The 24,007-nt window shown below is 53.1% G+C and overlaps 1 protein-coding gene across 9 annotated transcripts in view; it reads right to left on the reverse strand.

Annotated features, from left to right (window-relative positions):
- Window positions 1-24,007, reverse strand: part of RAB3IL1 (RAB3A interacting protein like 1) — a 62,342-nt gene that overhangs the window by 18,208 nt on the left and 20,127 nt on the right. For 6 of the 9 annotated variants that reach the window (XM_020968435.2, XM_020968432.2, XM_078148580.1 and 3 more), the window contains 3 exons: window positions 4,091-4,331; window positions 2,692-2,787; window positions 89-166 (listed from right to left, as the gene is read on the reverse strand). In XM_020968435.2, the coding sequence (XP_020824094.1) occupies window positions 89-166; window positions 2,692-2,787; window positions 4,091-4,331 (415 nt within the window). Of the gene's footprint in view, window positions 1-88; window positions 167-2,691; window positions 2,788-4,090; window positions 4,332-23,217; window positions 23,801-24,007 lie in introns of those variants that run through there. The other 3 variants (XM_078148583.1, XM_078148584.1, XM_020968436.2) reach the window with 2 other exon arrangements.

The raw sequence follows: 24,007 nt of genomic DNA on the forward strand, positions 1-24,007 counted from the left end.
CAGTGGGACCTGCTGAATGGACGGAGCAGGGACAGAATCTCCTTAGAGGGTGGGTACGGGGGCAAGGAAGGAAACCCAGATGTCTCACCTTCCCTCGGGCCTCCATCAGCTGCTTCTCGGATGCCGCCTGCTTTGTGTTGGCTTCTCTCACCATCTTGTGTGCTTCCTGCGAAGGGAAGGATGGTCCAGCGGTCACTCAGAGACCCAGGTTCTATCTGAGGGACTTCTTCCTGTGACCTGGCGCCATGTTGGGCTAAGACACTCACCCAGTGTCTGGCCTGCCTTAGTCCCCATGGAAGATTATCTCATCCCCAAGCCCCCCCAGTGCTGGGCAGTCACAGAAGCTCTGAGTGGGATGGAATCTTAGAGAGGACCTAGTCCAACCACTCTGTCCTCGCCCCACATATTACAGAGGAGGAAACTGAGGCTTAGAAAGGCTAGTTAACCTGCTCATCGAAGGGCACATAAGTCATTAAGGAGCAGAGCAGGAATTTGAACTCAGGGCCTCTGACTACACACCCACTGTCTGTCTGGCAATACCATAAGGCCCTTTTGTCAATGATAGATGGCAGAGTCTCTGGGTTGTAAGGAACAGCTCCTAGCTGAACTAAGAATCCCCTCTACAATGCGCCCACCAAGTTGTCATTCAACTTCGACCTGAAGCCCTCCAGGGAAGGGGAGCTCACTACCTGCCAACACAGTGCATTTGGGAAGCTCTCACTGTTAGGAAGCTTTTCCTTTTGTTGAGCCTCGATCCTAGGGCCAAGCAGACAGAGCAAGTCTATTTGTCCTTCCACATGACAGTCCTTCAAATCCTTGCAGACTCCCATGAGCCTCCCCTTCTCTGAGATAAATACCCTAACTAATCCACCCACGACACACTCTCTGGGCCCTTCACCACATCCTGGCAGCCCTCTTCTGGACACTTTCACCGTCCCTCCTGAAACAAGGACTCCAAAATGAGACACACTACTCTAGCTCTTGGGGGCTGAGGCTGTGGCCTCCCTGGTTCTGGACACTGCCCTCAATGCAGCCTAAGGTTTGGGTTTCCACAAAAGCTGTTGACTCACCGAGCTTAGAATGTCAAAACACTCAGACCTTTCACAGTCGAATCTCTCCCCGATCTTTTCTGTGTGGCATTGACTTTTTGAACCCAATCCTAAGTCTTTACATTTATCTCTATTAAAATCACCTTTAGAGTCAGCTCAGTACTCTAATCCTTTAAGATATTTTTGGATCCTGACCAGTCAATGTCCAGCTGGCTCTCCCTCACCCAACTTCACAAGTCATCTGCCAATCTGACAAGCATGCCTTCCTTCATCCACATTATCAATCAAAGTCATACTGAACAGCACAGGCCCAAAGGCCCTGGGACTCTCCAGTCGAGGGGAGGGAAGCATTTATACAGTGCCTAGGATGAGCCACTTTTTTTTTTTTTACAAATATTATCTCATTTTACCCTCACAACAACCCTGCTAGGTGCTATTATTATTCCCATTTTACAGTAGAGAAAATAGAAGCAAACAGAGTTTAAGAGATTTGCCCAGATCTTGCCTGTTCTTACACAAGCCCAACACATTTCCGTGTTCATCCCCCTTCCTTTCCCACCGCACACATTCCTCCCCTTCATACAGTCATCAGTCCAGGCCAACTGGCTCTCTTGTGATACTCTCATTTCCCACCTCCACACCTTTGCATTGATGGTCCTTCCTGCCTAGAGCGCCCTCACTCCCCCCTCACCTTCCCCTCTTAGAACTCCTGATTTCCTTCAAAGCTCAGTGCCAGTGCCACTCCTGCAGAAGGCCTTTCTTGATTCCACCAGCCCCAAGCAGCTAGTGTTTCCCTCAAATGACCTTGTGGCACGTTCAGGCTGAGAACATCCCTCACGTTCTAAGGCCTGGGCCCTCACCAGCCGATCCCCAGTACCCGTCTGCATCTTACACATGTGCACATGGTCTCTCCCAGTGGAAGGTAAGCTCCTTAAGGGCCCTTTTGTCTGTGTATTTCCAGAGCCTGGTATACAGTAAGCACTTAATAAATGCTTGTTGGCTGGCTAGGTATCCTTTCCCTTATTGGATTGTAAGATCCAGCCCCAGGAGGGGTCTGACTAGTCCTGCTCTGGTCTCCCCAAAGGGAGAGGCCAGCATTCAGACCAGGACCTCAGCAGGCATTTCAGATAGACTTGCTGAGGGAGAAGGGATTGATCCTCAGGGTAGATTGGACTGGACGGGACCAGGAACTCACGCCTACATGAGGAAACCCTGTCAGTCTACCCGAACCGATATTTTCTCTGCAACTTATAGCCTTAGAGATTTGTTGGGCAGAACTCTGAAAAGTTAAGTGACTTGTCTAGGGTCATACAGTAAGTACATGTCAGAGGTGGGAGACTTGAACCAAGTCTTCTTGACTCCCAAGTGGATGTTCTATCCATTATACCACACTGTCTCATGACTGATACCCAAGCTCTACCCCATCCCCAACCTGCTAGAAACACCTTCCCGGTTAATATACGATACCACATTGGCATCTGCTCTGGGCACCAAGTGTCCATCAGCTCCTAGGGGGCAGGGCTGGGGCCGGGCTGTTTTCCAGGGACCCAGCACAATGTCATCTCATGATGACACTATGAGCCCCCAGACCTTGGCGGGCCCTGCTCACAGCTTGGCGCCTCCAAGGAGGGCACTGCCTTACCTCAAACAGGCTGGCAGTTAGCTCCTCCAGTTCCTGCTCCAGCTGCTCTCGGACCTTGGACAACCTCTCACACTCTTCATCTTTCAGCTTCAGCTCCTGGGGAGACCAGAGGCATGCCCCCCCCCCACTGAGCACGTGGCCTTCCACAGGGCCAAGCCCGACTGTCTGTCAGCCACCGACCCTCCTCACCACACACCCTCTAGCATCACACTCCTCTAAAATCCGCCCAGACCAGTCTATGGTAGAGGAGGTTAGGTTAACCATAGGAGGAGCAATAAACCAGCCTCTACACCATCACGAGGAAGCCACTCAAGATTTGGCGGGGGGGACATCCTCACCCATTCTCCGATCCAGACCCTGGGTCCTCAGCAGAGGGACCAGCAGGTTGTTCTGCTTGGCCCCTGAGGCAAGGGAGAATTCTCTCCCAGTGAGAGCGATCCCAAAGTGGGTGGCCTCGGGAGGTGGTGAGCTCCCTGTCCCCGGAGGTCTTCGAGCAGAGGACAGATGACTAACCCAAGCACTTGTTGGGGGAAGGAAGAGGAGACTCTTGTTTGGGTATGGCTCAGACTCTATGCTTTCCGGGGTCTGAGCCATTCAAGGCCATGATAACAAAAGCAACAGCTAACCTTGGGGTTGGGCACTTCCTCACAACAACCCTGTGAGGTAGATGCTATTAATATTCCCATTTTTCAGATGAGGAACCTGAGGTTAAGTGACTTGCCCAGGGTCACACTGCTAGTAAGTGTCAAGAGTTCAGTCTTCCTGACACCTGAGTCAGCATTTTATCTCCTAGCTCATACAAATGTCTCAGTACCACTTTTGGACCACATTAACATCATTTGTGACGGTGATCTTTTTGCCTTGGGACCACATGTGATATTCTATAAGGAGAGCTGTGCCCAGGGCTGGTGGCCCCCAAATGACAGATTATTTTCTTAACCCGGGGTCTGCGAACTCATTTAAAAAAGTGTTGGTAGCTACGTCTCAATATGGTTGGTCTCCTTTGGAATCCTGAGTACTTTGTTTTATGCATATAAAAACACGATCTCACTGGCCTCTGCCACCACCTCCCATTCATCCTGTTCTCTATCTTGTTTGTAATGGCCCGTGGTCTCCCTGCTAGACTGGAAGCGCCTTGAGGGCAGGGGCTGTTTTTGCCTTTCTTTGTATTCCCAGTGCCTGTCACATAGCAGGTGCTTAACAAATGCTTGTCTATTTAGCTTGCCCAGACTGTTAAAGGGCCGTGACACAAGGGCGGGGCCTGCCCTGTCTTTCGGATACAGCGCCTGGCACATATGTGATTGTCCCACAACCTGCTTCACTAGCCCAGATATGCTGTGCCCTTGCCCCCGCTGAGGGGAGGTCCACACCTCCCGCCCGCATCCAGGTCCCCCGGTACCTTCTGAGCCTTCCTTAGCTCTTCCTTCAGGAACTCAGAGCCCTTCTCCCGAATCTCCACGGAGGAGCTGCGCAGGCGGGAGACGTCCAGGGGGTTGGCCACGTGCGCCTCCTCTCCTCGGCCGCCCTCCCCGCAGGAAGGCTCCAGCAGCGGGGAGTCCTTCCTTCCTCTGCAGGGGGACGAGCTTTTCCAAGAGCTGGTCACAGGGGATGGCGGTCCCCCTTCTTCTGCCTGGGGCTGGCTGCAGGATAGACACAGGTGAAGGTCAGCAAGAAGCTAGTATCCTGAAGGCGGAGCGCAATTAGCCTTCCCTAAAGCCGTTAGCCTTTGCTGGAAGGAGCAGGTAGAAAACATGCCGCCAGGGAAAATCGCAAGCCCTGGGGTCGAATCCCATCCCCACCACTACCTCCATAGGACCTTGGCCGAGTCCCCTTTCCTCTCCAGGGCCTAATTTCCTCCTCATAAAATGAGAGGCTAGGTAGATGATCTCTGCGGTTCTTTCTGTCCTTGATATTCTCTGTTCTCTACTCAAAGATTTGTCCCCCTGCCCACACTCCCTGTTCTAAGGCTCCCTCCCAGCTCCAACATTCCCTGTTCTCTAACGTTTGGTCACAAGGATTTGGGCTTTAAAGCCCATCAGGTCCAACCTCCTCCCTTTCACAGCTGAGGAAACTGAGGCTCAGGGAAGTAATATGACCTGCCTGAGGTTACACAGTGAATTCCTGGGATTTGAAGCCAGGTCTACTGACTCCCAGGGGGCCTCCCTGGCCAACAGGCTCCTTTTCTTCCCTAGGGGCATGGGGTGAGAGGGAAGGACAGCAAAGATTCATGCCTCCTGGTGGGGTTTGATTCACCATCCTCCACAGAGCTTCCCTCCTCCTTCATCCCCCCTTCCCCCTCTGCTAACTGGAGGGGGGGGCGGAGAGGAACTGGGGAGGGGGAGGTCAGCCCCAGCAGTCTGGGGAAACCTGGCGTTTTTGTGCCGAGGCAGCACCAGACTTGCTCACTCAGCGAAACTGGAGACGCTCACGGGCTCATGAGCCAGCAGGCTTCAGCACACTCTCCAGCAGAGCTGGACGGTATGGGGAGGGCATGCAGGGCCTTGGGGGGAGGGGAGGAGACTCCCGGGGCCCAGCGCCTGTCACTGTTGATCTGATAAGGGCCAGGAACCCCCCCCACACACATACACACAGAGCAGGGGCTGCCAAGGCTGCACCAACCCTTCCACCACAAGTGTTATCTGCCCTGTCCTAAGTGCTTCTGCCCTGTGGATTCCTGAGGGCAAGAGGGAGCCTGGCCAGCCATAGCAGCTCAGGAAGCCCACAAGGAAAGCGGCTGCTTCTGGAGAACACTGAGGAGCCAGGCTGGAGAGCTTCAATCATCCGCCTATGACACTATGCCTTCTTCTGCTGTCCCCACCCTCCTCAGAAAACCCCAACCCCACCACCAATCCTTGGAGCAGAGAAAGGCCAGGATGGGATGCTGGAAAGAGCGGGAGTCAGGGGGGAAGATGTGGGCTTTAGACCCCACGGACTCAGTGTGTCACCTTGACCAAGTCCTTTTCCCACTCAGTTTCCTCTTCTGTAAAATGAGAAGGTTGTAGTGAAATGATAAATAAAACTAAAGAGAGGGAGACAGAGTCAGAGAGAAGGTGAGAGAAGGAAGAGAGAAGAAGGAGTGAAAGATGTGGAGGGAGAGAGGGAAGAGAGAGAAGGAGAAGAAGGAGGAGGAAGAGGAGAGGGAAGGAGGGAGGGAGAGGAAGAGAGAGAAGAGAGAAGGAGAGAAAGAATGGGGAGAGAGAGGAAGAGAAGAAGAAGGAAGAGGAGAGGGAGGGAGGGGGGAGAGAGAGAGAGAGAGAGAGAGAGAGAGAGAGAGAGAGAGAGAGAGAGAGAGAGAGAGAGAGAGTTGGACCAAAGGTCTTCTAAGGTCTTTCCAGCTAGTCATTTCCAAGTGAAGTAATTACACAGGAATTTGGGTGGCGGGACCAAAGCTGGCCATCTGGGAGCGAGATGGGCCCCATCGGCTAATGTATGAGCTCAGTCCAGGGGACCCCTGAATCCCAAACCGGCCAGGACTGGCTGAGAGGCCGAGCTGCAGCTTGCTTTAACATCATAACCAGGAGAGGTCATCTGATCTGGAGTTTCAGAGAAAGGAAGGAACTAGTTGAGGCTCACACAGCTAATTAAATTAAACAGATAATTAAACAGCAGAGCTAGGTGCTGGGGCTCTAGACCCAGAGAGGCTCGCAGGGGCCAATGGAGACCCAGGGAGCTCACGCTGGCCAGGAGTGCTCTAAGGCTGAAGGCCCAGCCAGTCTGTGCTGGAGACAACTTTGGAATCCCGAGCTCAGCTGGCTGCCCCAGAAGCCCAGAGCTAGAGGGGAGCTCAATGACCACCTACTGCAGCCTTCATTCACAGATGAGGACACTGAACCTCTGAGGGGGTGAGAGACTTGCCCCGTGGTAAGCATCTAAGGCAGGATTTGAACCCAGGTCTTCTGACTTCAGGGCTAGCACTCTGTGGGTGACTGTTTCCTTTGTGAATAAACTCGAAAATGTGCTCTTGTCACCTGGCACTTATGGGAGCCTGGGAAGGAGGGAAAGAAGTGAAGAACAGAATTGGGCAAAAGCCACTTGCAGGTACAGAAAAAAGGGAAGGTGGTTGATGTAACCATGGGTTTTTTAGCTGGAAGAAGCACACTCTTCTCTGTCTTTTTACTTTTTTTCTGGACAAATTTGCTAGGAAAAGTGAAAAGCATTATGGCAGAAATCAGGGTTAGAATGTCTTATACTACATGCCACAGTAGACTCCAAATGGATAGGGGATCTGAACATTGAAGATCATGCCCTAGCAAATGGTGAGGGGATGAATTCTTAACCAAAGAAGGACTAGAAGAAATTCCAAAAGATAAACAAGACAGTTTTAGTTACATGCAAATGAAAAGTTTGGAATGAACAAAATTAACGCAACTAAGGTAGGAAGGGAAGAGGTAAATCAGAAAAAAAAATCTTTGTATCAAACATCTCTGATCTCCAGGATATAAGCAAGACAACATAAGACCAAAAGCTATTCTCCAATAGAAAAGGGGTCAAGGGATATGAATAGGAAGTTCTCAGTGCAAATTATTAACAACCACATGAAACAATGCTCTGAACTGCTACTAATAAGAGAAATGCAAATTAAAACAACCCCAAGGTTTCACTTTACACACAGCAAATGGGCAAAGATGATAAAAGACAGGAATAGTCAATGTTGGGCATGCTGGTACATCGTTCGTGGAGCTGTGAGTTGGTTCATTCTAGAAAGCAATTTGGAATTATGCAAAGAAAGTGACTAAAAATCCCATACCATTCGACTCAAGAGATTTCACTAGTAGGCACACACCCCAAGGAGGTCAATCAACCACCACATATACCTAAAATATTTATAGCCATACTTTTTGTAGTAGTAAATAAATTTGATATCCATCAACCGGGGAATGACTAAACAAACTGTAGAACACAGAGAGGTGTATGGAATGTTATGGCACCGTAAGAAAAAAAGAAGTATGATGAGAATGGGGAAGCATGAGAAGACTTGGACCAACCGAATCAAAATGAAGGAAGCAGGAAAAAGACGTACAGAATAATTATAGCAATATAAATGGGGGGGGGACAACAAAACAATCTGAATTGCTTATTACAAACCGATAATGAACAACTCTGACCCCAAGGAGAGACTGCCCATGATTCTTCGACCAGGGGGAGACTGAGGGTGGAGCATTGCATAGAATGGCAGACTTTTTCAATAAGTTGACCAAGTTGCCTGAATTGCTTTCCTTTCCTGGTCCCCCCCGAGATCCCTCAGGATCTCTGGCCCTTTCCGTCAATTCTGTCCTGCCCTGCACTGAGCTGTCTCTTATTCGGGGTCTCACCCAATCAGAGTGGGAACTCCTTGAGAACAAGGAGTGTTTCATTTTTCCTGTTCACACAGGATTTGCCACATAGTGAGGGCTTAGTACATATTTTTAATTCATTCCTTCATTTCCTGCTGTAAGCGACGGCCCTCTGGGAGAAGACTGAGAGGGATACACTGGGAAATAGAGGTGATGTAAAAACCAAATATCAGTTAAAATTACTATTTTTAAAAATGCAGATAGCAAGACCTGAAAGGTCACAGAGGCAGAATAATGACGGGGGTGGGAGAGTCAGACCCTGGATCCCTGAGGGCAACTCGAGCTGTCTTTCCACAAGGGCACAGCCAGTCTCTGAATGCAGGGAGCCAAGCAGGCTATGGGGCACAGAGAGAGGGAAGGCACACAGTCTTGAGGGAAGGGTCATGGGATGCGTAAGCATTAGAAAAAATGGGAGGAAGAAGTCTCTGACATCCAGAGGTCCTGAGCTCCAGCCTTGCCTCGGCTGGTTTCCACCTGTGTGACCTTGGCCAAACTCCACCCCTCGGTTTTCTCCAGGGGCAGCACGGAGTAGTAGATAGAGCTTTGGATTTTGAGACAAACCCTCAGAAACTTACCAGCTATGTGACCGTGCACAAGTCACTTGACCTTATTGGGCCTCAGTTTCCTCATCTGCAAAATGAAGAAGTTGGCCGAGATGGCCTCTAAGGTCTTTCTGGCTCTAAATTCTATGACCCCGAGTGTCCGACGCCCTCCTCTTCTTGCATCACCCCTCATAGCACAGGGTGATGATACGGACCCTAATGATACAAGCCTACAGCCAGGTCTCTGCCCATCGGCCTGGAGCCTTTGACGGCCTCCTTTCCCAGAGGGGAGGGAGGATGGGGGCCGAGGTTTCCCTACCACAGCCCAGGGCTGCGTGAAGGGCCTCCCTCCCAGCCGCCCACCCTGACTCTTCCTCATCCTTTCCTTCACCCATCTGAGCAGACCCAAGGCCACTTGACTCGAGCTCTCCTGTCTCTCTCCCAGCCCCTTCTCAATATTCCCAATTACAATCCTCCTCATTCAGGCCCTGGGTCCCTCCTGCCTGGGCTACAGTGACAGCCTCCTCCTTCCTGGTTCTCCAGCCTCCAGCCTCATCCCTTGAAATCGAACCATCATACTGGGACCCGAGCCACCTTCCTGATGCCCTGTGCTTGCTTTTTGTAATAACGCATCACACTTGGGCTTTGAGGTTTACAAAGCTCTTTCCTCCAAAATCCTATACGGTGAGGGATGGAAGGAAGAGAAGGAAATGGAGCCCAAGAAAAACTGCTCAGACTTGGCCATGGACCCAGGGCTAGAGTTCTGGGTTCGGTTCCCACCAGAGGGGTGTATTTATATGTGGGGGGGGGACAGGGTGCGGTCCCATCTGGGCTTCCATGCTCAACCCCCATCTTTCCTGAATCTAGAAACATTATTTCCATTGTCTTGTTCTGTCTCCATTCAAAAATCATGTCCCTGCCTCACTCCAAAGATTTCAGGGGCTCCCGTCACCTACTGAGTCAAATGTAAGCTTCTGACCTTGGCATTCAAGGCTCCCCACCCTCCCAGTCTGGCCCCATCTCACACCCTCCCCCCCTCCCCATTTTCTCCTACATCTTTTGCTGGGAGTGGACCCCAATCTCCTCCTGTTAAAGCCCCTGATACTTGGGCTCTGGTGGTGCCTTCTCGGCTTCCCCTGGGTGAAGGGGGCCCAGAGTTCTGCTTGGCCCTCTCCTTTCCCCCGACACAATCGATGAGCACACGGATGTATCTGTGGACGCCGACTCCCTTTCCTTCCCCTCTTCTCCCGTGTCCCACCTCTGCGCCTTTTCCCTCGGCGTTCCCCACGCCAGATGTTCTCTTCCCTCATCTCCACCTCCTGGAGTCCTGGATTCCCTCCAGACTCGGCTAGGGCTCCACCTTCTACAGGATCCCCCGCGGTCGAGCCCTCTAAATCCAGCGGGTATTCATTTAGGTACATGCTCTTCCCCATTAGAACAGAAGCTCCCCGCGGGCAGGGACTGTCTCGATTTTGTCTCTGCATCCCCGGGACCCCGGGCACACGACAGGCACTCGATCAATGCTGTTGGCTTCCACACCAGCACTAGGTCTTGGATTCCCAAGAACAAATGAATTAAAGGGTCTCGTTGGTACCCGGTGATTTCCTCCTCTGAAAAGCGAGAGGCTTGGCCTCTGCGCCCCTTCCAGCCTGACGTCTATGCTTGTGTTCACCAAGTGCTTTTATGCTGTCTCACAACAAGCCCGGGAGGCAGGCGTTGTTATTATCCCCATTTTACAGATGAGGAGACTGAGTCCCAGAGAGGTTCAGCAGCTTGCCCAGAGCTGTAAGTGTCAGAGGCAGGATCTGACGCCAGGTCTTCGTGATTCCAAGAACAGGCCACACTGCTCCCCAGAAAGGGGGTGGCTGAGAGAAATCGCCGCCTCGGCGTACGAGGAAAGGGACGGCAGGAGCGGGCCAACAGACTCAGGAGGCTCAGAGGAATGAAGCATGTGATTAGGGAGGGAGGAAATGGAAAAGCGGGTGGGGGCAGGGGAGAGCGGGGAGTCATCCCACAAGAATACGCGGCGTCAGCAGAGGGTTTCCGGAAGGAATCCGTAGCAGATTCTGTGAACCGGCTCCCTGGGCTGTGCCGGGGGAAGGGACGGGCCCAGCTGCGGCCTTCTCTCGTGCGGGACGGGGTCTGCCTGGCCCCCAGGGCAGGGGGAAAGCCAGCGGGAAGCCCGGAGACCCCGTCCCAGCTCGCCCTCCTTCCCCCACCCCCAGCCCCTTCCACGGGCCTCAGTTTCTTTCCCTCAAAGATGAGGATAAGAAAACCAACTTGGGCGGCTCAGAGATGCTTCGGGGGCCAGCGAGAGGAGTGGGGTCCAGCCCTGCTGAAGCCCTGGGCCGGGAAGATGGGGTTCAGTAACCCCCCAGAGGGGCAAAGAGTGGATGGCCCACGGAGGGCCATGCCAATGCGTGTTCCAGATGAAGGCTTGATCTGGGGATCTGGGGTTGTTGTTCACTTGGGGGGATGAGAGAGAGGGGGAGGAAGGGTGGATTAAAAAACAAAAGAAATGAGAGGTTTTAGCAATGGGGGCCCTAGAAAGCTTCAGAGGCCAGCCTCCAACCCAGGTCTCTTCTGATTCCAGGCCCCTTCCAAGTCACTGGGGGCCCCTCAAAGATGGGGGAAAGGACGCGAGCTGGCCCCTAGTCACACAGTTGGTTAGTTAATGGCAGGGAGAGGATGGGAGACCCCGGGCCAAGGGGGGACAGCCAACAGGAAGGAGCAGGCAGCCACCAAGCACCCACCTCCCCTCCCCAAGTGCCCTCCGCCCTGGGGGCTCCTCTCTCAAACCATCCCCTCTGCAGGAGCCAAGCCTGGTCATTCATTCATTCGTCCATTTGTTCATTCATTCCTGAAGGAGACTAAGCCCCAGAGAGGCCCCACCAGCCCAAGATCACTCAGCCCCCCACAACAGAGGGGGCTTTGAATTTGCGCTGCTAAGGCCTGGCCCGGGACATCAGCCTGCCCGCGTCAGTGGCCCTCAGAGGGCAGGGTGTCATGGGGTGCTGGCCACTGAGAGCTGGAGAATAAGGTCATGCGGCAGCCCGGGTTTCCACGCTCCACTGCCCCAGATGCATCCCTAACCCTTGCCCCCACCCCCTGCTGCCTCCCAAATGTCTGGGACAGGGAGGTGGGGAGGGAGAGGTGGAGACCAATCCGGTCAAATCCATCCCCACACCCAGACAGTCAAAGTCCACCTCTAACTAACAATCTCAGAAAATCAATGCCAGCCACAGGGGAAGGGCAGCAGAGCCCAGACCAGGAGCAGGCACTTAGTTGGACCTTAAGAAACACCTAGCCGTTGGACAAAATCCCACATCTAGAGTCAGAAGGGCCTTGGAGATCCTCTGCTTGACATGTGAGGAAACTGAGGCCCAGAGAGGGAAAACGGCCTTCCTAGGGGTCACGCAGGCAGTGAGCAGAAAAGCCAGGGCTCCGAGCCAGGCTCAGCTGCTCCATCCATCATAAGCCAGTGAGGAGAGGGGAATAAAAAGGGGGAAGGGGGGCTCAGCCTCCAGGGTTCTCTTTATCTGAATTCACCCAGTCCAAAAAAAGCCAAATGTTCGGTGAGCAAGAGTCAAAGGACACTGTGATGGGCATTCGAGCCACAGACAGAAACCGACCCCCCTCTCCACCTGGTCCCCATACTCCAGGTCTGATTTTCCTCCATTTCCTATAAAATGAGGGAGTTGGTGCAGAAAACCTTTAAGGTTCCTTTCCAGCTCGAAATCTGAAGATCTACTCACCCAGCACAGTGCCAGGCACGTAGTAGGCACTTTAATTGTTGCCTAACCCACCGACCCACTGATGGCAGGAATCACTGCATCTCTAATGGGGCCCACAGAAGCAGCCAGCTCTGCCGCTGGACAGCTCTGATTGCTAGAAAGTTCTTCCTTATCTGCAGCTCCCCTCTGCTGCTCTGACTTCCATCATTGGTCTGAGCTCGGGCCCCTGGGACCTCATGGAATAATGTTACTATAATAAGTGGCCAGACCATGCCCTGCCCAGCCCCCCACCTTGCCCCCAGCCTCTGATGGGAGAAGGGCCCCCTGTGTCCCTTGCTTGGGCAAGGATGGGAAGGGCGATTTGCTCAACCAGGGGGTTGGTGAGGGCCACCCCGCCCCACCCCGCCCTCGCCTTGGTCAGCATCTCAGGGCAGTGGGGGCAGGGAGGAGGGCCAGGATCCAGCCAGGCCTTAAGAGAGCCACAAGCAGTTTATTCAGGAAAAGGCCTTGTTGGTTTACTTCCTCAGGAAATGTGCCTGGGCCAGGGAAAAGTGCGATCCTGCATCTCTGCCCCGGCCCACACCCTCCTCGGCCCCACTTTGTAAAGAGCTCCAGTGTTGTGCTCTGCTTGTCTTACTGTTGTTAAAAGCTCAAACAAAAAACGAGAGGGTTCCCAGGTCCTGACTCACTGCCCCCGCGGAGGCCGAGGGGCCCGTCCGGAAACATTCGGAATCTTCCTCCAGGGCCGTCTCCTAGCCATAAGCCCATCCAGGCTCCCAGAGTGGGCCTACCCAGAGCTCACCTTGGGAGACCCTGTCCTGAGGGCCCAGGGTCAGCCTCACTGAGGCTGCTGCCCTCGCCAGGCCCCCGATGACGCTATATGATGAGCTAACACGGGCTGGGCTCCCATCCCAGCATCACCGACCGGCCGCCCTAGGAATGGGCCATGGGACTGCTGGGAAGGGAAAGGCTCTAGGACGAGGGCTGGCTCGGCAGACTGGAGCACCAGACACCAGTGAGAAGCACAAAATGCAGGATTGAGTAGTAGCATCAAGATAGGGCAGATAACACCAGAGTCAGGAAGACCTGGGTTCGAATCCCACTAACTGCGTGACTCTGGTCAAGTCCCTCCCCTCCCGGGCCTCAGTTCTCCCTCTCTAAAGTGAGAAGGTTGGACTATAGGTGGCCTTCCAGATCTAGATCTGCCCTAGGTGCCCCGGCCTCAGTTTCCCCATACATAAAATGCAGGGGCTGGAGAAAAGGGCTTCCAAGGCACTTTACAATTCTAGAGCTAGGAACCAATACTCCCGAAGCACTATGATTCTGTAATTGTATGTACAGCATGACAGGCCACAGGAGACCTCTCAGGCCTCAGTTTCCCCATAGGAGGGGGGTGTAGTCAATGACCTCTGAAGTCATTGCCAGGCCTGCTCTTCACCCTCTCCTCTGGGAGGGAGGGAAGCAGTCCACAATCCTGCAGGAGGAGAAAGGGACTAGAGCCCCAGGCCACAGAAGAAAGTGCCCGCTGGGGCGACATTTGAACACAGAGCTCTGTGGGGTGAGAGAAAGAACAGGCTTGGGGATCAAAAAACCCATTTCCAAACAGGCTCTGCTACCCACAACATGCTCTTCCTGGGCCTCAGTTTCCTCATCTGTAAAATGGCCTCGAAGGTCCCTTCCAGCTCTACCTCTGGCACCCACAAATCCCCACTTGGGTGCTTCAAGAGGGAGGACAGCAGGCCTTTCTGCGGCCCTCGAGGCCAGGCGGTGGCTCAGGGCTCAAGCACCTTCCAATGCTGTCTCCTGCCAATCCCTCCCTGCCCACATCTGTCAGCCGCACAGAGCCAGCTGTCTGCATGGGCTCCCCTGGGGAGGGAGAGGTGATGGGATTGATCCTCCAACCATCTCTGCCCTTCCTGCCTGCCCGCCGATATCACTTACTGCCCTTGAACCCGTCACGCAGGGATTGATAGCCCTTCTGTGCTCCTGATGGTGGGGGAGTGAGTGAGCCAGCCCCCTCTGCCCTGCCAGCCTCTCATCTCCCAGCAGGCGCCCCCCTTCTTAGCCTGGGACCGATCGTCGCCTCAGTGCTTCCACGGCTGCTGAAGGGCTTATCCACAAATTCCCCCAAGTGAACCCCCCTCCTGGCCACCATGCCCCCACGTGTGCCGTCCCCACCCCAACTAGAATGTATGCCCTGAAAAGGTCAGGGACAGTCTCACTTTCATATTGGCATGCCCCGACTTAGGGTAACGCTCGGCCCGGCCCGTAGTAAGTCAGTACTTGATAAAATGCTTTTTTTCCCATTCATTTCTTTTCACTCATTCATTCACTTCTTATATGCCAGGAGACCCCCTGCAGGGCCTGGATTCAAATTCTGGCTTTATTACCTTGGACATCCTCACTTTTTGGTCCAAGTCTCCAGCAGTTCTGAGTTGTGATCCCTGGAGGGCACGAAGAACTTCATTCATCTGTGCTTGGCCACTGACCGGCACCTAGCACAGGCCCTAGGCTCAGTTTCCTCATCTGTAAAATGGGGTTAGCAATGCTGGCATCCCCTCCCTTCCAGAGCTGTGATGAGAAGAGCGCTGTGTGAATCGCCGGAGAAGTGGGAGCGTAATGACGCTGCTCCTGATGCAACAGCCTCTCTCTGGGCAAGTCTGGCCCTGGCCTTAGTGGATCATTGGTATTGGGTCCACGTGGGAACAGCTTTCTCCCTGAGCCCACCTGTCCCCACCCTCCACGACCCCACCTCAGGGGCCCAGAGCTCTAACTAGCCAAACTGGAGCCTGGGGTGCAGGGCACAGAATGAGCTAAAATCAAAGCCTCCCATTTGAACTAATTCTTCGGCCTTATTTGTGCAGCTACAGGACTACAGCTGCTCACTCAAAATTTGATGCCCTGAGGCAAAGTCTCAGTTACCCAGCCCTAGTTATGGCCCTGCTCAGGGTCCATGAGTCAAGCTGTTGAGAAGGATTGTTCATAAGATCAGTAAGGTCAGCCCTTCCAAGCTTCCCCAGGTCCTCTAGGACAGTAGGACAGCTGGACATCAGAGTGATGAAAACTGGGGTCATCACGCTTACAGGCAAGTCACAAGACCTCTCCTGAGCCTCATAAAAGTTTGTATTCCCTGCAGGCATTGTGATGAGGAGGGCGCTTTGTCATTTGTGACCGGCCACAGAAATGTGAGCCATCCTCTGTCCAAGGTCGGGTTCTGCCTGTAAGTACTGGGGGCAGGATGGGGGTGGGGGTGGAGATCACAGCCCAGAGAGGGCATGATATCTCCTGGTCCAAAAGGGATGGATGTTGGCAGCTTAATGAGCTGCCCCAGCCTCAAGAAACCACAGACAGCCTGAAGATCCAAGTCTGGCTCATGTTAATGGCTCTGCCTGGGAGACGCAGCTCCCTTCCCCCACAGCACTGCCTGGCAGTCACTGGGCTCCCACAGGTTTCTGAGCAAAAGCCGTACACAGCCTCAGGTCAGAGCCAGGAGAGACTGACCTTGGGTCACAGAACACACAGACTGTCAGAGCTGAGGGGCTCTTAGAACACAGAATGTCATAGCCTGGAAGGCCTTTAGAACACAGAATGTCAGAGCCTGGAAGGCCCTTAGAACATGGAATGTCAAGGCTGGGAGCATCCTTAGAACACAGAATGTCAGAGCCAGGAGAGACTGACCTCAGAGCATAGAACACACAGACTGTCAGAGCTGAGGGGCCCTTAGAACACAGAATGCCAGGGCTGGGAGGGTCCTTAGAACACAGCATGTCAGAGCTTGGAAGGCCCTTAGAACACAGCATGTCAGGGCTAGGAGGGTCCTTAGAGCACAGAGCATCAAAGCTGGGGTGGGGTTTAGGGCTCATTTAACCCATGTCTCTCATTTTATAGAGGAGAAGACTGAGGCTCAGACCCAAGAGGGGAAGAGATTGGCTTACAGTCTCAGAGGTGGGAGGTGGCAGAGCCCAGATCCAGGGAGTTGTCCCTCCCATTGATGCTGGCATTCTCCCTACTCCGGGGAGACACCATCACAGCCCAAGGCGATGGGAAAATAAGGGACTTCTTTGGCCTTCACGCCGACCGTGTGAGTTGGAGGCTGCAGTAGAGACCTTGTCCTGACACACAGCAGGCACTTAATAAATGCCTGTGGACTCAGACTGAATTGAACCCTCCCCACTGACTGGCTGGGGACACTGAGGTATAAAGGGGCCTTGCCAAGGGCCACACAGCCAGTCAAAAACAAAAACAGGCTTGGGCCTGAGTGCCCTGCCTCCAGGTCTTCAGAATCAATTCAATTCAGCAAACATTAAGCACCTACTCTATGCCACGCATCACGGGTATAAAATGAGTCTCTGCAATAGGGCAATGTGCCTAGCAATGTCCCAAATGCTATGGAGAGAGCTCATTCAACAACAAACATCTATTAAGCACCTACTATGTACAAGGCACTGTTAACTTATGATTGTTCTATGAGGGGATGAACCTTGGGAATCACAGAATCTCAGAATGGAAAGAGACCTCTCAGAACATCTTCAGGACAAGCCACCTCCAAAGCAGGAATCCCCTCTGTACCTCTCTGCGTTGTCTCCTCCATTAGAGGAGAAGGTCCTTGAAAGGAGGGACTGTCCACTTCCGTGTTCATGCTGCCAAAGCTTACTTAGTGCAGAATTTGCGCACCTACTAAGTGCTTAATAAATGCTTTTTTCATTCATCCATCAACCTTGTTCTTCCCCCCGTTAAGGTAGCAGGTGCCTAGATTTAGAGCAGACCTCAGATGCAATCTAAGTTCAATCCCATTTTACAGATGAGGAAACTGAGGCCTGGTTTCTCCAGAAAGGGAAACTAATTCACCCAAGATCACACAGGTCATCCTCAGCAGATCTGGGACCAGAAGGGGCAGTCATCCAGGCATTTACTATGTGCCAGGCACTGTGCTAAGTACTGGAGAGTTTCCAAAGACGCAGTCCCCATCCTCAAGAAGATTGCATTCCAATGAGAGAGACAACAGGCCAATAAATATGTATCTCTATGATATAGAAATGTGAATTCCTCAGAGGGAAAGCACTACCAGCCTTTTTTTGGGGGGGAAGGGGGAAGGCAGGGTCTTCTGTCGAGATTTGAAGGAAGCTGATTTTGAGAAACAGACTGGTTATGGAAGTGAAGGGAAGCCTGGGTGACTGGGAAGATGGTGGTGTCCTCAGCTACAAAAGGGAAGGCAGGAAGAGAGGGGCACTTTTCGGGGGGAGACTGTGATGAGTTCTGTTTTGGACATGCTGAGTTTGAAAAGCCTGGGGATCATCCAGCTCGAGGTATCTAAAAAAGCAGCTGGTGACTTGAGCTGCAGCTCAGGAGGGAGGTGAAGGCAGGGTACAGGAATCATCTCTGTGCTGATGATAATTGATCCTACGGGAGCTGCTGAGATCACCAAGAGATCATGGACAACTAGAGAAAAGAAAAGAAGGTTCGGAGGTGCAGAGCCTTGGGGAACAGGCACGGCTAGCGGACGTGAGCTGAAGATCCAGCAACAGAGACGCAGGGGGAAAGGTCAGACAGGTAAGAGGAGAATCAGGGGAGAACAGTGTCCCACAAACCTAGAGAGAGGAGTGACCTATGGACTTATCAAAGAGGATGTCTCTTCATTCGTTCATTCAGCATGTCCTGAGCACCTACATGCTTAATGATCCAGACTGTCCTCCACCCTCTGTATCACCCTGGTGTAGTACCTTGTCTGGTGCCTCAGTCTCTTCTGTGAAATGAGGGGGTTGACTTAATGACCTATGTGGTCCCCTCCAGCTCAGCTGTAACCCTAGGAGACGGCCAGTGTCCTAGAGCCCAGGATCCAGGGCACACAGCTGCCCACCCTCCCTGTATCTAATACATCCTACATCACCATGGAGGGTTCACACCACTACCACTTTCTTCTCAAGCTAAGATGATTCCTTCTCCCTCCACCACACACACACACACACACACACACACTCCCATCTATTCAAGAGCCCCAGAAGCAAGCCTCTAGCTTTCTCTCAGCCCGCTGAGGGGCTGCACCCCTCCACTGCCTTTCTTGTGGCAATAAGGGTCCGTTCTGTCCCATGCCCCTGCGCCCGGCAGAATGACAGGGCTGCCGCTTTTTTCAAAGCTCTGGAGGACAACCAAGCTCAAACTCTGTCTGGCTCTCGACGCCCTTCAGAACACGGCCCCCATTGGTGTGTGAGGGCCTTACAGGCTTGGCTTTGTCCTTTCTGTCATCCCCAGCTCTTAGAACAACGGCTGGCACCCAGCAGGTGATTAATAAATGCTCTCAGTTCCTCGGGCCCTCGTCGCTTCTTTCCTGTCCCACTGCAGGAGCCTGGTGGCTGGTCTCCTTGCCCTCTAGAGGCTCCCTCTCCAAACTCATCGTCCACTTGGACGGTCCGACCGTGTCATTCATTCCCGGGACCCCGCCAGCTCTAGGACAAAATGCAAAGCCCTCCACAACCTAGCTGCAGCCCCCTACCACCCTTCAAGGTGGGTGAATCACCCGACTGCCCACCAAACATTCTACGCTCCAGCCACCCACCTGCTTCTCATTCCCTGGTTGAGTCTCCCCCACCTCACTGCCTTTGCCCAGGCTGCCACTCTTTCCTGGAAGGCTCTCCTTCCTCACTCCTGCCCCTTGGAAAATCTGGCTCCTTTCAAACTCAGCTTAATGCCACTTCCTACAGGAAGCCTTCCTGGACTCATTTCTTAAGGCCCTGCCCACAAACATTGGATTATCTTGTAATATCATGTATTATCTTGCATCTTGAAACTGCCCACAGGTAAATTCCTGAAGGGCAGAAACTGGTCTCCCAAGGGTATTTGCCAAGTCAACCACAGTTCCTTCAAGCACAGAGGAGGTGCTTAATAGGGCAGCTGGATGGCACAGTCAATACAGCACTGGGCCTGGAGTCAGGAAGACCTGAGTTCAAATGCAGCCTCCTAGACTTATTAGCTGTATGACCCTGGGCAAGTCACTTAACCCTGTTTGCCTCAGTTCCTCAACTGTAAAATGAGCTGGAGAAGGAAACGGCAAACCACTCCAGTATCTCTGCCAAGAAAACCCCAAATGGGCTCATGAAAAGTCAGACATGAATGAAAAAGAGATGCTTAATAAATGCCTTTTTTCCAACTGAGATGCCAGCAGTCCCTTAGCTTCTGAACTTCCTTTTCCCACAGTACCTAGACTCTGAGCCAGAAGGGACCTTACTTGAGGCCTAGAGAAATTGAGTGACTTGTCCCTGTTCACAAAGCTAATAAGTGCCTGAGGTTGGATTCGAAGTCAGGCCTTCAAGACACAGAGTCCACTACTCTACCCACACCATCACTGCAGGCCTCTTTTCCTCTCCTCCTTCCCAGAACTGAGGAGCTACAGCTTTATCTGGGGAACAGGATTCAGGCTTGAACCAAGAAAGGGTGGGAGGAAGCTGGGCCCCTGCTCAGGGCCAAGGAGGGCCAAGCCTCAGGAAATGCCGCTCTGACCTGACTTTTTACCTGGGGACATTCTTACTCTCCTCCACCTGCCGCAATGCTGGACTTCTAAAAGCCAGCCCCTCCCAGGTCGAAGCCGAAAACAGGATGTGTGTCTGTGTAGGGGGGAGGGTCCCAAAGTCCGGCTGAGTAAACTGTCTCCCTCTGGCCTCCTCTGAAGTCTTCCCATCCCTCCTCTGCTGGTCTCTAAGGGATGCCCCAAGAACAGATAATGGAGGAAGTGGGGTTCCCAGGAGGGGCGTGGGAAGAGGCTCGTCTAGACTGGCTGGCTCCATTCTAGAGAAGTGTTTGCAGAGCCAGGGCCTACCCCAACTTGGAACACAGGGCAGGGACCACCTGGCCTCCTATGTCAAGGAGCCTTCCCCGCTCTGGCCACAAATTTGGCTTCTTCAGGGACAGAAGGGAGTGCTGAGAGCCTGTACAGAGCCCAGCTCTCCACCTGGTGTCACACACACACACACACACACACACCACACACACACACACACACACACACCCCTCCACACCAGTACCCAGACCAGAGCCATGACCTGCAGCCAGCTACCTTCCCTGGCATCTATCCCTTCTATAGGAGGTCTTTCCTGACCCTCCTTCTAAGACTAGGAGGCAGGTCCCTGCCAGGAAGCTCTGATGATCTAAGGCCCTTCCCAGTTTTGACATAGTGTTCTTCAGTACCTTCCATGTTCTGAGGTGCCCCCCAGCTCTGACTCCCTATGTTCTTCCCAGACCTGACGCAGAGTGCAAGAACCAGAGGACAAATTATACAATAATACAGGAGCAACATTATTTAAAAAAACAAACCAGCTTTGAAAGAGCCTCAGCTCCAGGGGCCTGAGGACGAAGGCTGGGCCCCACCAGCAGCCAGAGGTGACAGACTCAAAGATTGAGACATCGTTTTTTTGGACGCAGCCACTGTCAGAATTTGCTTGGCTCCACTAGACATATTTTTACGAGGGCTTTGTTCATCTTTCTTCTTCTACTCAGGTGGGGGACAGAAGGCAAACAGAAGCCTCTTCCAGGTCTCTTTCATTTCTATGCCTTCCCTCTGAGATTACCCCCAATTTATCCTGTATCTTTCTTGATGTATAATAGCATGGTTTGCCTGTCATCTTCCCCCCTTAGACTAGGAGCTCCTCGAGGGCAGGGACTGTATTTGCCTTTCTTTGTATCCTCCAGTTCTTAGCACAGTGCCTGGCACACAGTAGGTGCCTAATAAATGCTTGATGAAAAAATTAATTTAATTTAAAAAATAAAATCCTTCCCACCCCCTAACATTCCACATTCTAAGGTCCCTCCCAGCTTTGACATTTCATGTTCTATGTTCTAAAGTCCCTGCCATCCCTAATATTCTGTGTCCTAAGATCCCCTGGGTTCTGACTTTTTTTCTACGATTCTTCTCCTTCCTGCTCCTCTGTCATGTCCTTGGGTCCTCATTCTTGAGGAATATTCAGCATCTGAATGGGCAGGAGGTAGAGTGGTACCGAACTTGAAGACTTGAAGTCAAGAACAGGCCATGAATTCAGCCTCAGACACTTACTGGGTGACCTTGGGACGCCTCAGTTTACTTCTCTGTGGAATGGGGACAATAATACGAGGTTGCTGCAAGAATCAAATGTAAACCTTTAAGTGGGAAGGGAAGGAACTAGAATGAGCGTTTACCTGACTCCTACAGTGTGCCAGGCACTTTACAAACCTTGCCTCACTTGACCCTCACAACAACCCTGAGAGGTCAGTGCTACTATGATTCTCCATTTTACAGTTGAGGAAACTGAGTCAAACAACAGTTAAGCAGGTGAGTGCCCAGGGTCATACAATTCGTGTCTGAGGTCAGATTTGAACTTAGATCTTTCTGACCCCAGGCCCAGCACTATCCACTGTGTCCCCAGTTACTTCTGTATAAGTTACGATGCTTATTATCTTCCCGGGAGGCAGCATGACATAGTCAGTGGGTAGCCGGACGAGGAGACAGGAAAACCTGGCTTGAAATCCCACCCCTGCCATCCACTCATGAACCCCTCTTAATTCTAGCCCTGGCCTTCTTTTAATTATTTCCGACTTCTATAGCTTGCTTTGTATATTTCTGTCGACATGCTGTCTCCCTCAGTAGATTGTAAGCTCCTTGAGGGCAGGGATTGTCTTTGGCCTCTTTGTATCACCAATGCTTTAAAAAGATTTAGTGAATTGAATTTGATTAAAAATTGAATTATATGACCCTTGAAAATCACCTAACCTCTCAGGACCCCCGGCTAATGCCTGCTAGGTTGCAGAACTCACTCACATGCATTGGTAGAGGGACTTTTCTCACTGAGAGCTCTCTGTGTTGAAATGACAGATCCAGATTTTAAAAACAGATAGTTCTCTGCTCCTCTTCCCCTTTCCCACAACCTCTTTCTTCATCCTTTTCTCCGCCCCCCCTACACATTATGTTACCGGGATCCAGGTATCCTGTCCCTAGGTGAGCTCCCTAAGGAGGGAGAGGACCACCAAGATCCCGTCCCAAGGGCCTTTCCTCCCTCTTTCCCAGTGCCATCTGTTCCTCCTCTATCTCACTGAATCTGAACTTTTGCAGAACTGGAAGGGACCTCTGGACACAGACAAGCAGAGCAAAAAAGGACCTTAGAATCAGGGGCCTTTAGGAGTCATCTGGCCTAATCCTTTCACTTAACAAGTGAGGCTCTGACGGCTCTGAAAGGGGTGGGGGATGACCAGTTCAGGGTCACAAAACTAGAACCAGCAAAGCTGAGGTCCTTTGACCTTTCCATGTTAATCTCACACTTGTCAAAAGCTGGCATTGAAATGTGGGAATATGAAAAATTCCAGTTTCTGACTTTCTCTTGCTCTCAGCAGCTCTATCCTCCTGGCCCTTGGGGAGGGGGAGGGGGATCAGGGAGAGTTGGAGGGTAGGAAAACTAGGCAGGGAAAGTTGGGAAGGCCCCTAAGGAAAAGGGGGACCAACCATCATAGAGGGAACCCCAGGGGACAGTTTCTGACTCTTTCCTGGAGGGTCTCAGAATTCTCAGAAGGGCTCTCTTGAGCAACTCACTCTCCTTTTCTGTGCCTCTGTTTCTCCATCTGTAAAACTCCCAGATGAACCCTAAAAGTTCCTTCTAGCTGTGACATTCCGAGCTATAGGATTCTCCTCCTCCCTCCTCCCCATCACCACTGGGTCCCACCAGTCTACAGCCGAAGGGGAAAGGGGAAAGGGAGGCGAGGGGACAGGAGGCTAGAAAAGAGACAGGACGAGAAGGCGGTGGGGAGAGAAGACAGAGATAAGGAAGAGAGCGAGAGCGAGATGGAGAGACAGACAGAGAGGAGAAAGGAGCGGAGGGAGGGAGGGAGTGCACCAGGCGCCCACACAAAGGAAAGTTAGCAGTCGGCCAAAGGGTCCAGGGAGGAAATTGATTCCAGACCTACCCTTTCCACATGCTGGCTCCACTCCCCCTCTGCTCCCGGCTCCTGGGCTGCAGCCACCGCCGGCCGGGCGCGGACAGAGGGTCCCGGGCGCTCAGTGCCCCCGGCGGCGCCGCCGCATCCCTGCCCGCCGCGGTCCCCGCCCCTCGGGCACCGGGGATGCACTGCCCTCCGAGCTCCCGCGGCCGCACCAACTGCAGCTGGGACTCTGCTGCACCGACCCTGCCCCTGCCCCTGGCCCTGACCGTGACCGTGACCCTGCCGCTGCCCCTGCCGTTGACGCCGCGGGAGCCCCAGCCCGGCCGCCCGGCAGCTCCGTTAGCCTCTGCTGCGCTCGGCTCTTCTCGGCTCTCCCGCAGAGCTGGCGGCGGTGACTTGGGGAGGGTCACGTGACCTCGGGGCGGGCGCGGGGTGGGGGTGGCCGCGGGAGGGAGGGGGAGCCTCCGATTGCAGGACACACGTGCCCTCGCCCCCGCCTCCCAGCCCACCCCACCCCAGGCATGTGGAGGACGGTCTAGGACTGGACCAGCCCAGGCATCTTTCTCCAGAGAGGCTGCCTGCCCGTCCCCTGCCCGGGGAGGGTGCGGGAAAGGAGCCGGCTAGCCGCAGTCCCGCGTGGGCATCTCGCTCCCGCCTCCTGCCCAGCATCCCCACCCCCTCCTCAGCCGGGCGACCCCCCCCCCCGCCCTGCCCAGTCTCCTCCAGAGCATCCGCACTCAGGACGTTCAGGGCAGAATTACCCATCCTTCTCTGGCCCCCTCAAAAAAATCAGCGTCCCCCTCAAGTCTTTCCT

The sequence above is a fragment of the Phascolarctos cinereus genome, unplaced genomic scaffold (genome assembly GCF_003287225.1).
Source record: "Phascolarctos cinereus isolate Bilbo 61053 unplaced genomic scaffold, phaCin_HiC Scaffold_9;HRSCAF=440, whole genome shotgun sequence".
In the NCBI taxonomy this organism is placed as follows: domain Eukaryota; kingdom Metazoa; phylum Chordata; class Mammalia; order Diprotodontia; family Phascolarctidae; genus Phascolarctos; species Phascolarctos cinereus.